Source organism: Panthera onca, chromosome B3 (assembly GCF_046562875.1).
Source record: "Panthera onca isolate mPanOnc1 chromosome B3, mPanOnc1 haplotype 2, whole genome shotgun sequence".
Classification (NCBI taxonomy): domain Eukaryota; kingdom Metazoa; phylum Chordata; class Mammalia; order Carnivora; family Felidae; genus Panthera; species Panthera onca.
This window is the reverse complement of record NC_138344.1, coordinates 17,557,527-17,571,621: the sequence shown is the minus strand read 5'-3', so window position 1 is coordinate 17,571,621 and position 14,095 is coordinate 17,557,527. Positions and strand designations below refer to the sequence as shown.

The 14,095-nt window shown below is 42.4% G+C and overlaps 1 protein-coding gene across 10 annotated transcripts in view; it reads left to right on the top strand.

Annotated features, from left to right (window-relative positions):
- Positions 1-14,095, top strand: part of TTC23 (tetratricopeptide repeat domain 23) — a 105,670-nt gene that overhangs the window by 60,001 nt on the left and 31,574 nt on the right. For all 10 annotated transcript variants that reach the window (XR_009605784.3, XM_060617771.2, XM_060617772.2 and 7 more), the window contains one exon: positions 10,740-10,845. Coding sequence is in view for 9 of the 10 variants with exons in the window: in XM_060617771.2 (XP_060473754.2) it covers positions 10,740-10,845 (106 nt within the window). In the remaining variant the exon portion in view is untranslated. The remainder of the gene's footprint in view (positions 1-10,739; positions 10,846-14,095) is intronic.

Here is a 14,095-nt window from a genome sequence, read left to right as displayed (position 1 = left end):
ACACCGCAGCAGAATATTTTGATCACCTCAAAAGAAACCTGCATTCATTGGTTTCTATGCATCTCTATGGATTAGGCTATTATAGACATTTCCTATAATATGTGGCTTTTTGTGTCTGACTTCTTTAATCTGATATGTCGCTTTCAAAGTTCATCCGTGCTTAGCAGATATGAGTACTTCATTCCCTTTTAATGGCTGAATAGTATTTTGTTATACAGGTAGACCACATTTGTTTATCTCTTCATCAGCTGATGGATGTTTGGGTTGTTTCCACTCTAAGGAGGTAATGAACAATGCTTCTATGAACATTCATGTGCAAGTTTTTATATGGATATATGTTTTCAGTTCTCTTGGCTATAAGACTAGGAGTGGGATTTCTGGGTTCTACGGTACCCAATATTTAACTTTCCAAGGAACCACCAAGCTGTTTTCCAAAGCAGCCTCAGCCTCTTGCTATTCCCACTAGCAATGCATGAGGATTCTATTTTCTTCACATCCTCACCAACACTCGTTATTATGTCTTTTTTATTTCAACCATCTTGGTAACTGTGGAGTAATATCTCACCATGCTTTTGATTTGAATTTCTCTGATGACTCATGATATTCTGCATCTGTTTATAGGTATGTGGCTATTTGTACTTCTTCTTTGGAGAAATGTCTATTCAAATCCTTTGCCCATTTTTTATAGGGTTATTTGTCTTTTTATTGTTGACTTACAAGAGTCCTTCATACTGGATACTAGATATCAGATGCATGATGTGTAAATATTTTCTCCTGTTCTGTGTGTTGTCTTGTCACTTTCTTGATTGCATCCTCTGAAGCACAAAGATTTTTAGTTTCAGTGAAGTCCAATTTATCCTTTTTTTCTTTTGGTCTCACGTCTAAGAAACCATTGCCTAGTCCAAGTTCATGAAGGCTTGTATCTGTTTCCTTTTAAGAGTTTTATAGTTTTAGTTTTTACATTTAGGTCTTTGATCCATTTTGAGTTAATTTTTTTTTGGATATAAAATAGGACTCTGTCTTCATTCTTTTGCATGTGAATATCTAGTTGTCCTAGTACCATTTATTAAAAGGGTCATCTTGTCACCATTCAATTATCTTGGTACCCATGTCAAACTCAATTGATCATAAATGTAAAGGTTTATTTCTGGATTTTTTTTTTTCTATTCCATTGACCTCTATGTCTATCCTTATGATAGCACCACACTCCCAATTACTGTTGTTTTGTAGTAAGCTTGTGGATACCATGAATAATGCAACTATGCACATTCATCTACAAGTTTTATGGTAAGTTTTGAAATCCATAAGTATGACATCTCCAACTCTTACATTTTTCCAAGATTGTTTTGACTATTCTGGCTTCCTTACATTTGTATATGAATTTTAGGATAAGTTTATCAATTTCTGGAAAAAAAAACAGATGGTATTTTGATAGAGAGAGCACTGAATCTGTATTTCAAGTGGGAAGTGTTGACATCTTCACAATATTAAGGCTTTCAATACATGAACATAGGATATCTCTATTTACTTAGTTCTTTCCTAGTTTCTTTCAACCATATTTTGCAGTATAAGTTTTATAATTCTTTTGGGAGCTTTATTCCCAAGTATTTTGTTCATTTTGATGCTCTTAGAAACAGAAGTGTTTTCTAAATTTCCTTTCCCTACTGTTCATTGCTAGCGTGTAGAAATACAAATAGGATGTTGACTTTGCATGGTGCGGCCGTGCTGATCTCATTTATTAGCTGTAATATATTTTTGTGGATTCATAATGCTTTTTTTGCCACGCAAAAGCTTTCTTAATGCTTTAACGTTTTCAACCTTTCCTTTCATTACATTTGGATTTTGAATCTAAATTAGAAGGAGTGCTCTGTATTGGAGTTACAGAGTACTTCACTCATTTTTATAATACTCGTAAAGTTTAATAGGTGACTTTTATTGTTGTTTATTCTTGAGGTTAATAAAGATTAGAGAGTGTTTAAATAAATACTTACCAATCATTATTAAAGAGATAGCTTTGTGAAGTTGAAACAGCACTGGATGTGAAGTCAGAAAATCTGAGTGGGAGTCCCAATTCTTCTGTTTGCCAGCTGTTTGATTATACAAGTCATTTAACCTCTCAAAAAAAGAAAGAAAAAACCCAATCCTACAAAAGATCCTATCCACTTCACAGAACTGCTCAAAGGTTCAAAATAGAAAGTGCTTTGTGAACCATTAGGCATGATGCCAGTGTAAGCTACTTTTATTTATTAATGGTAATTATCAAACATTTATCAAGGCTCCTCATTTCTTTAAGAGCTTTACCTAGACACAGAAAGGTACAGTGTGGCTGCAGCTCTCCAGGGGAGCCCTGGCCTAAAAGCCATTTATTATGTACACAAAGAAAAGGGGTTTTGTTATTTTCCCTCTAGTTTTTCACTGTTCATTCCTTTGGAGTGAGAGAAACGCCCAGAAAGAAAAGACCTTTTATTTTCTGTAGAGTGTCGACAAGTTCCAAAGTATTTTAGGAACTAACCCATTAGAGTGGAGAAAATTAGCAAGCCTCACAGAGCCACCACACTGGGAAGGCAGTGGTCCCGGGGACTGGCGAACTAGCCGTTCTAGGCACCCTGCCTCAGGGGTCTGTGAGAAACCATGCTGGCGTGATTGTTTCTGAAACTATTCATGGCAGATTTTGGCAAGAGACCCTTGTTTTCTTACCCAAAAGAAAAATGGCAGGATTTCATTTCAGTGAGAATGTTTGTGGGTGTGTGTTTTCAAGGGGCATAAATTAACACCACTAGCTTCAGTTTTGTTTTCCATCTCTGACAGTTGAATTGCCTTTCTTTTCAAATTTCAGGGCAGCTCTGCCACTCAGTCAGTAGCCCCCAAATTTGGGGGGAAGCTCGATTTACAAAGTATAATGAACTAATTTATCAGTCCCTCTCCCAAAAACTTTGAGGTCAGAAAATCTGGCTTCAGGTTCCTCTGGGCAAGTTATCAGCCTTGGCCAGGCTGACGTGATGGCTCGTAGGTGCTCGCACAGGTCTCCGACCGGGTTCAGACAACACAGCAAATGGTAACGCTTCCGATCGGTTCTGGTTAACTGCTGTGTATTTGCTATAATGCACTATTTGCAATTTTCAAAATCTCTGAAAATACTAGCCTTTCATGTTTAAAATTAGAAAAGATGCAGAATGCGATTATGATTCTATGCATCATAAAAGTTTTCTAAGAGTGACATAAATCCAGGAGTTGTACTCTTTCTTTTTAAGTCACTATTTTTTATAAAAATGATAATGAAGGGGGCACCTGGGTGGCTCAGTCGGTCGAGCGTGTATGACACTCTTGAATCAGCTCATGTCATGATCCCAGGGTCGTGAGATTGAGCCCTGAGTTGGGCTCTGCACTGAGCATGGAGCCTGCTTAAGATTCTCTCTCTCCCCCTCTGCCCCTCTCCCCCACTTGTGCTCTCTCTCTCACAAATAAAATAAAATAAAATACTCTTTATATTCTAAAAAATCAAGCCATGTAGACAAATACGAAGAAACGAGTTACAAGTTATCCAGGCCTCCCCTCCCAGAAGGAGTTGCTGTTGACATTTGTGGCATCTTCCCTCTGCATATGTACATGTGGGTATAGACAGAGAGACAGGAAGACAAGAAAGAAAAAAGAAACAAAAATTGATGAATTTGACAGCAAAAAAAAAACTTCTCTGTGACAAAATATCACAGTCAAAAAATAAATAGCAAAGAGAGGAGATATAGAAAGAATTCTTATAAAATGTAGATGAAAAAGTCAACTCAATAGAAATAAGGGCAAAAGACAGGAATGGTCAGCTTACAGAAGAGAAAATACAAATGGCCAATAACAATACAAAAATGATCTTCAGCATCCTTTGTTATTAAAGAAATTCACTTTCACTCAGGAGATGCCATTTTTCACCTAGCTGTGAGCAAAATAAAAAAAGTTTGATGATACCCCATGATGGCAAAGGTACTGGAAAGCAGTCATCCTCATACACCACTAGAAGGAGTGGGGATTGGCACCACTTTGGGGGAAACCATTTGATATTCCCTCTCCAATTTTATAGGGTAATAGCGAGCCCTTAGAAATTAGAAATGCTCTTAACATCCATCAATAGGAGACCAGTTAGGAGGTTGTGGTGTATCCACGTGATGGAACACCATAGAACCACAGAAAGAATGAGATCAATGTGTATATTCTGACATTAAAGACGCCAAAAGTGCATTATTATTTTTGAAATGGCAGATGTGGATCAGAATGTTTCTTCAGTTGACAACCGGCTAGACCCTACAATGTGCCAGGCACAGTGGTTGGCCCTGGGACGGTGATGGAGGAGCAGCCTAGAGAGTGACAGAGACCTTAGCTGAATAGTCCCACAGATGAATGTAAAATGGCGACCGTGATGTGCACACAGGGAGCAGGACTGGGTGCTGTGAGAGCTCCCAACAGAGCAGCCCGAGGACTGATAGTGAGACACCCCGAAGATTGAGGAGAGAGCAGAGGAGCCATCATGGCAGAGCCCAGAAGGGTGGTGGCAGATGAAGCTGGGCTGGGGGAGGGCAGCGTCAGGTTACAATTGCACGTGCGTGTCTATGCATGGGTGTGTTTAAGAACATGCCCCTATAGGGGCACCTGGGTGGTTCAGTAGGTTAAGACTCTTGATCTCAACTCAAGTCTTAGTCTCAGGGTTGTGAGTTCAAGCCCCACATGAGGTTCCACACTAGGCATGGAGCCTACTTAAAAAACAAAAACAAAAACATGGGCCTATATGTGTGTATGTTTGTATAAGCATATCAATATCTCTGGAATACACAGGGAACTTGATAGTGATAACTCCAAGGAGTCAGACGGGATCGGGAGAAGAGGGTGAGGCTTATAGACAGAAGGGAGAGAGGCATTTTAACTTACCACTTAGGATTTTTCAAAATTATATACCGATATTACTCTCACAATCTAAAAATCTAGTTACATTTTAAGAAAACACATACCTCCAACCAAGAGAGGATGAAAATCGAAGTTCCCAACATATCTATTTTGGTGCTGACCCTTACAGAGAGTAGGGCCTTTTCTCCCCAGCCCTTCGGAGGAGCTAAAATTGACGACTGGAGAGCTGCCACTGAGGACTCTCTCTGACTATTAAAAGAAACTAGCTTAGTCTGGGGCCCTCAGAACTCGGTTTTGGAATGCCCTCGGCACCCAGGGACTTCCCTTTCATCTACGCCCCCCAGAGAGTCCCAGCAACATCTTTCTCTTAGCCAAGGCCCTCCAGCTGCCCCAGGCCCCTGTGGTGTGGGTGGCCTTGAGAGGCTTCCTTCCTGGCCAGAGACTGGAGAGGAAAGGAAGTGGCAACCCTGGGCTGCAATATGACCCTGTCTTGTACAAGGGCATCAGCCCAAAGCTGAAGATTGCATGGTCTGCTCTGGCAAGGCCAAGAGGGAGAGCTACGTAGCCGCACAGCTGGTCAGTTATAAGAGAAACATAGCAAACTCACACCTCACAGTGACAAGAGGACTTGAGCTTCTGTTGAATTAAAGCACTAATTTGAAGCAAAGCAGAAAAACACAGACCCTCGGTAGAAGGCACCTTAACATCTTGCTCCATCCATCAGCCACTGCCCGACTCCCCACTCTGGTGTCCCCATACAGTTCGTTTTCAGAAGCTGCTTCGAGACCCACATATCAGTGGCTCACCCTCCACCTAGCCAGCCCATTCAACCTCTGGGCCGAATCTACTACTTAGCAACTATTTCTCTGACTCTTAAATAATACTTCATTACGCTGATTAGAAGATCCTCTTTCTGTAACTTCTACTTTCTTAAAAAACCAGATGTTAGACTAGAGCAGGATGCAATTTGGAATCACAGGCCTTAGTCTGAATCCCTGTCCTGCCATTGAGCCGTCTATATGACCTTCGGTTAGTTGCTTTATCTCCCGAGGGCTTCATTTCCCCATCTATAAATTGGGGTGTTAACATCACCCTCACCAGTGATTCTGAGATTAAGCGAGCTGTTGTATGTAATCTGCATAGCACCACGTCTGGCCAGAGTAGGTGCTTACTCAAGGTTAGTTCCCACCCTCCCAGTGTCCCTCTCTAGTGCTAGCCCTCAAGTACAAAGATCCTGGCGGCTGCTGAGCCGCAGGTTTCCATTGCCTTCCCCACGAATGTTTTCGTCTCCAGGGTAAATAGACTCAGTTTAGGTCCACGAATGCACCTTTAGCTCTTTGTGGACTCTCCACTTTGCTGCAGGAGAAGAGATTTCCCTCTGAGTCAGTGATCCTCCTAGTTGTTTACCAAATGGGGGAAAAAAAATCTATCCCTCTCTCCTGTGAAGAGCTTGGGGCCTGCAGTCAGAGCATTGCATGTCTTAAGTTGAGTATTCACATGATGGGGTCTGCCTGCATAAATAGAAACATCCTTCTTACTAGTCATCAAGTTTTCTGTTCAAGAACTATTACACATTTCACAAATCCAAGGGGACAGCCTCAGTCAGATAAGAGTCTGCCAGCTGTAGTTCTGGCTGTGTCTATTGACAGCTGGATTGGCGCTGTGGACTCAGTGGTTTCCCCCGGAAATGCTCAGGAGGGCCCAAGTGCAGCCTTCTGCTCTGGACCTTGGCAGGGCTTGAGGGTGGTTGATCTGATGACTGAGGTTTTTCAATTAATGACCTTGCTCAGTATGAGATATTAAAGGTTGCGTTTTTGTTTTTGTTTTTAACCCAGTACCACATGTTAACGGCTCAAGAGATTTAGGAATATTAAACACTCCCTCTCAGCTCCAAGATGACAACTGATAAATATATAACCGTAAGATACTGAAAACAACAAAGAACGGGAGGAGAAATCTGAGCCCTGGGAGATTAATAAATAATAAGGAGTGAATGCAGTCAAGCACAGATCCCCAGCGGGGCCCATTACTTGGGCTCCTGCGTAAAGCCAGGAGAGGCAAGCATGGCTCCTATAATTCTGTTAACACTAACAACTAGTCCTTAAATGCTCTCAGATGCATATAACAGGGGTATTTATATTCTCTTAGCAAGCAGAGTGTTGTTCCAGAATTGTGAACAGTGGTTTAATTTGGAAAATTGGGTAATCTAATCACTAGCTTTTCAACTGCCTTTGTATCTACTCCCTAAGGCAGCCTCCTATACCGTGCGGTTCTGTGGTTCTCGATCTGCATCACCCTGAGCCCTCATGTTCCATGGAAGGTCTTTTGGAGGAAGCTGGGTGGGCACAGCTGAGTGAGCTTCTAGACCCTCTCCACCTGCTTCAGTAAGACAGTATGCAAAACAATCTGGAACAAAAGGATTTTTTTGTTGTTGTTTTTTGTGTTGTTTTTGTTTTTGTTTTTGTTTTGCTTCAAAAGAGAAACTTGAAACTCACTGGTCCCATGATGTTTACATCCTCTTGTAAATTACTTTTCCACTCACTGGTATGTTTCTGAAATGTTACTTTGTTAATGTACTAGGTAGAGTTCAGTCATTGTATGAATAAACCACAATATATTCATTCTGCTTCTGGTGGTTATTTAGATGATTCCCCCTTTTTCACCATTTCAAATAATGCTTCAGTGAAGTTGAGGGCATTTTTGGTATCAACAGTGATAGATGGTGAACTCCAAGTTGGTCAAGAAGGGAAGGGACAGCAGGAGGGGCCAACTGGATAGTGAGAATGGGGAGAGTGGATAGAGGGCTAGAAATTGCTTGGACGTGACGAAGGCAGGACCAAATAAGCTATGATAAGGCCCCGAGTCTGATGAGGGACACAATGTGGCATGTAAAAAGCATTTAAAAATTAAGGTAAATTGAATAGGACTGAATTAAATTAAACTAAATTTAATTTTACTGAATCAATGAGATGCTAATCTTGCACATTTTTAACATCATGGTTCCCTTTTCCTTCCCTCACCCCAATGTTAAACCAGCATATGGTTTTTAGAAGTTTCATGAACATCAAATATAAATTAGACCAAGGATTGAGTTTCTGAAGTGAATAATGAATAATAAATGGTTGCTTATATTAGTATCTCACACAGAAAAATGTTGAGGTTACGAAGATTTTTGTGAAATTCGGATCCCCTTAAGCTCTCAGGATCCACCTTCTTGATATTGTGAGCATTTTTGCTCTCAGAAAATTTTGCTTCCTGTCTCCAAAGGCAAAAGGCAACATACAGAACTTTCAGAACATGTAATTATTCATATGAATTGAAAATAATTTTGATAGGGGTGTCTGGGTGGTTCAGTCCATTGAGCGTCTGGTTCTTGATTTCGGCTCAGGTCATGATCTCCTGGTTCGTGGAATCGAGCCCCTTGTTAGGCTCTGTGCTGACAGCATGGAGCCTGCTTAGGATTCTCTCTCAAGCTCTCTATCTGCCCCTCCCCAACTCGTGTTCCATCTCTCTCTCTCTCTCTCTCTCTCTCTCTCTCTCAAAATAAATAAATAAACATTAAAAAAAAAGAAAAATAAAAAGGGGTGCCAGGTGGCTCAGTTGGTTGAGCATCTGACTTTGACTCAGGTCTTGATCTCACAGTTGGTGAGTTTGAGCCCTGCATCAGGGTCTGTGCTGGCAGCTCGGAGCCTGTTTGGGATTCTCTCTCTTCCTCTCTCTCTCTTTCTGCCTCTCTCTCTCTCTCCGCCCCCCACCCCCAAATAAATAATTAAATAAGTAAAAAGAAAAGGAATCATTTTGATAGATGTATATCTTTTACATTGCCTTATAATATTGAGTGGAAACAAAATATGAAATCTTTTTGAATTTGAATTTGAATAAATCTAAAGTACTGTGAGTTAAAAGTCTTTGTAACAATATGAGTTAAATCTTTTCTAGCATCACAGGGTGCTCTCCTCGATGGTGGATCCTAAAGATCGTTAAGCAGGAGAAAACACAAAGTAAACATGATTCAGTTTGCAATTGGGATGGGCAGCTTTTCCTCTCTCTTCCTCTCTTCAAATTCCTGAACATGTGATGCTTTGACTATCCCTGTGGCTCCAATGGCTCCAATTGTCTTTACTTTTTGGAGTGTGCATTATTGGAAAGCATTTCAAGCCAGATCTTCAGGCCAAATTGAGGATAATGACTAATTGGGGTGTTGCCAAAACTACTTGTTCCATTTATTTACATCCTGTAATAAGGAAAGTAGTTTTAAAACAAAGGATATTGTTCGCATTTACAAATATGAAATTCTGATTGTTTTAACACAACAATAAAAGTTATTGCTAACAATCTTGGTTTGGAATAGCCCCTATCATAAAAAGTCTAGAGCTAATAACTCAGCTGATTTTAACATATGATAAATGAGATGAGAGTCTAGAATCCACCCTGATTACCAACTGACAAATGCATTCAGCTGGTCATCAGAGGACCAAGTCCCTATGGCTTTGCTGCCTCACCTCTTGGTCTGGACTAGGAAGTTCTGATGGTGTGGCTTTATCTCCTAGCCAGCTCCCACAGATTAGTCATAGCTCCTGGAGGCTGAATGAATCGGCGCCTCTGGGGAGTGTGCAGGCATCAGTTAGTGATGTCTGCCAACAAGCACCAGGGCAGGGAGGAAGGGCAGCATTCTCACCCTGGGAGGGAGTCCGAATATCAAAGTCAGAATCTTATCTCCATTTTCTCTCAGCCATGAGGTATCTTGGGCAAGATATCACCTGCTCCTCAACCTCAGCTCTCTCGTCTACAAAACGCGGGCAACAAAAATTGTTAAGAAAATTAAAATTGATACTACACCTGAGAAAGAAATCTTAATTGCTGTTAATATGTCTTGGCCTATCCCAGTCTGGTGTTTCTCCCTTTAACTCATGGTATTTTAGTATTTCTGTCACCCTTTTGGCAATTAATTGCAAACCACCTGCCACCTGGTGTTAGTGCACTGTAGGACATCAGGTTCAGTTCCTGTCCCTTTCTGTACTGCCCACCCTTTCTGGTCCTGGCCTCTCCTGTCATAGGTGATCTGTAAGGGTCTGTTTACTGAATGAATGTGAACCTGTTACTAATAGCATTTTTAAAAACTTTAAATGTTGACGGATGAGTAGTAACTTTGTTTTCTCTTTTATTCTTTATGTTATATCTTTTTTATTTGGAGAGATGTGTTTTGTATTTTATTTTGGGAGGATTGTTACTGTTTATATTCATGGGATCATAGGGTTTTTTTTTCTCTCTCTCAAAGAATTTTCAATTGGGCTTTATTTTTAAGGAACTGAGCTCTTTTCTGTGTTCAGGCAGCCCCATGGGCCAGTTGAAGAAGGCGCAGGGAGGTGGGCTTGGTAGATCAGGAACTGGGGGGGCTACTGACATCTCGGCAAGGGCCCCCTTTGGGCTGAGCTGGGGCAGGGGGCTGGGCTTGCCCACTTCCTGTGCAGAGCACTGGCACTTTTTAACCCATCTCCTTCCTTCTTGAAACCCTCCTCCGCTCACCAACTCCCCCCCACCCTCTCCACCCCCCGCCCATCCTCAGCTGACACTGCACTCACAGCAGCATAGACTTAAATGATTTACTTAGTGATCCGCCCTGGCCACAGCTTCGAGCCATCCGGACTCAGCCTTCAGGGCTTTCTCTGTCCACAACCCAATGCTTTTAAAATCTAGGTCTCCTGAGAATTGACTGTGCTTCCACACAAATCATATTGTCTAGCTTGCTAGAAAGTTCCTTGGCTTTCTGCTTATCGCTCCAAGAACAGTTAGTTCCCTATTGCTGCCGCCAAGCGTGTAAACAATCCTGTTTCTTCTTTCCCGGGTGACAGGCGCATCACATCGTGCTGAGCAGAAACCCCTCTCAAGAAGAGGCAGCAGTCTCTGCACATTTGGTCGCCCGCGCTGCCGTCGCTTCTGGGGGGATCGAACACCACGGTGAGCGCAAACCTTCTGTGGGCGGCACACCTTGCCTGCTCCCTGCCCGTCCCGCACACGGGTCTGTGAACCAGCTGCCTTTAGGATGGGTGAACAGGTGGACGGACCTGTGACACAGGCCCCCCTGGAGAGCTTTGGCGGCTTTCTGTGGTGGTCCTGAGCTGTGCCCCTGTGTCACTTCCACCAGCGTTCTCTGCTTTCTGTCCTGTTTAGCTTTTCTCTAACCTTTTACTTTCAAATACGGCGAATCTTCATCCAAGCAGAGCTGTGAAGAGCCCCCAGAGAATCCACGCTGGGCTTACAGGGAAATCTGCTCTACTTTCAGAGGTGATCGATTTTTAAAGATTGTTGTGGAGCTACTATGGCAACAGATAGATCAGGCTTGTTGGAACCCCAGCCTACAGACTTTCACAGGACAGAGCTTTCAATCAGGATGAACTTTACATGGTTTCAGGAGTCCAAGAGGAAGTTGCCATTTATGAGTCATATGGTTTTTCTTAGCCCCATGTGATAAGTAGAGCGGTGAGCTTGGGGAGTTCTTTAATCCGCCATCCCAGGCTCAGAGCATACAGTATGCCTCTAGTGACGGGGAACACGCATTCTGGTGGCTTATTTTTGGTCAGAATATTCAGAAACAGAGTATAACTCATAAAGGAGACCTAGGGGTATATTGCAAAATATCAGATAAAAAATAATGATGTACTATAGTAAAATAAGGTACAACGTGCCAACAAGCCTAAAATGGAGATCCGGAATAGTTGGGATTCAGGGGGCAGAGCTGGGCTAGAAGGCAGAGGCTTCTAGCTGGAGGGTAGGCGGAGATGAAGGGAGTACCAAAATGAGCAGCCTGGTATGTAGAGATTTCTGGGCCAGGCAGGGGCTCTAGTCAGGGAGGAACTGGTGAAGGGGATATCAGGGTTTATCCATCTGTCCATCCCACCTTACAGACCCCTCATTCTGGCTTCCTGGAGCTTTGAGCACCTTTTTGGAGCTGGAGCAGCATATCTACGGATAGAGAAGGCAGGCAGACTTTCTGATCCTCTCTTTTTGGAACACGCCATATATAACAATCGGCTTCAAAACCTTCAAAGGGTCAACAGTTTTTTGACCAGCTTTCTGGTGCTTAACATTATTTTTTTTTTCAAATTTTTTATGGTTTTTTTTTTTTTCCTTTGAGAGACAGAGGGAGAGCAAGCACAAGTATGGGAGGGGCAGAGAGAGAGGGAAACATGGAATCACAGCAGGCTCCAGGCTCTGAGCTGTCAGCACAGAGTCCAACACGGGGCTCAAACTCACAACTGTGAGATCATGACCTGAGCCAAAGTCCAGCGCTCAACCAACTGAGCCATCCAGGCACCCCAACATTCCTTTAATAGGGGAAGAGAATCTTCCATTCCCAACTATTAAGACAGTTAAGATGCAAACACACATTTGATGGAAATTCCTATGCTAGCAGGAGCCACAAATCTAAGTGTCTATAGGAACAACACAAGCAGTGTGAGCGAAATAGATAGCTATTAAGATACACTAGGAGCAGCAAGCCTAATCAGAAATGGCAGCTACTGTGGGTTGTAATACGAGAAAGACAACACAAAATGTGAGGACTGTGGCAAACTGGAGAATCCCATGCCCTATTGAAAGTGAGCAGCTGTTACAGCCCCAGCCCATTACTGTCATGTAGAAGGCAGGCTTAGAGGGCAGATCTGTTTTTCAAGAGAAGGCAGAAATCTAGGTTTTTCTGTGTAATTGTTGGTAACCAACTCAAACATGTTTCAGGCTCTGATCAGGCAAAGCAAGTGTGAGGGCAAAACACATGTAACTTCTGACCTGGAGAGCGTGCATATAATGAATGGTTGTCAGAACCTTCCTGTTTTCCTCAGGCTCATGGGTTAAGACAACTGGAGGGTTCTGAGCATTTAAACTGATGAGGTGGGGGTGGCGGGAGTCTATTCCCTAGAGAATACCAAACAGCTAGAGGAAACTAAGGCCCAGAGAAAAGAGGAAGAGTTTCCAGCCCAGGAAACTAAGGCCTCTTTGCCTAGAGGGATTCTGGTTCACCAGCATCTCAGCTAGTTAATAAATGTATGGATTGGGTGAGGACCATAGAAATTGTGTCCTGAAATGTTTTTTTTTCCTGTAACTGCAAAGTTAGGCCACTCTGTTTTGCATGGTTTACAGAATCAGAGAATCCAAATATATATATATATATATATATATATATATATACACATACACACACAAATATATATATATACACACACACACACACATATATTTGTGTATATATATATATATATATATTACATTTTTTAGTCTAAATATAGCATGGGTACTATAAATTGAGAATGATAATAATACCTACTTGATACATATAATAAGATCTGTGAGACTTAGATGACCTCACACAGTAATAATAGTAATAATAGCTAATGCTTACACAGTGCATACTGGCATGGTTCTAATCAGTTACACTTCTTAAAAAAAATTTATTTATTTATTTTGCAAGGCAGGGAGAGAGCATGAGTCAGGGAAGGGCAGAGAGAGAGAGGGAGAGAGAATCCCAAGCAGGCTCCATGCGGCCAGCACAGAGCTGGACTTGGGGCTCGATCCCATAAACCATGAGATCATGACCCAAGCCGAAACCAAGAGTCAGATGCTTAACCGACTGAGCCACCCAGGCACCCCTAACCAGTTACATTTATTAACTCAATTAATCCTCACAACATTGTGAGGTTGATGTAAGTATTTCCAGTTTCTGATGGAGAAATGGAGAGATTAAGTAATTGCCCCAAGAGCACATATCCAGGGAGTAGCAGATTTGAACCTAGGCTCTTGACCTCCATGTTACATTGTAAGGACTGACACTGCACATGCTCCCTTTTCTTCCTTGCCCCTCCCCACTTAGGCCTACGAAGAGCCTATGGCGTTTGGGACAGAGGACATGGGAAGAGCGGAGGCACCCAGAAAGATGGATTTGGAGAGCCAGTGGGAAGGGGCCAGTCCAGGAGTACGCACAGGCTTTTAGCACCTCCCCTCTGCTTCTGGTGGCCTGAACCCCACAAACTGACTTGCCGGTCAGAATTTGAAATATAGGAAGAGTGTAAAGATGGAAGAAAAGTTCCCCCCAGGAGCAGGGAGATACAATTGAAGATGCAATACAGATTAGGGAAGGGGGTTACTTCTGCTTGAGCTTTAGGGGATTGGTTGCTAGAAACATAGGGCGCAGAGCCTCAGGAGCTCAGAGGCGGCA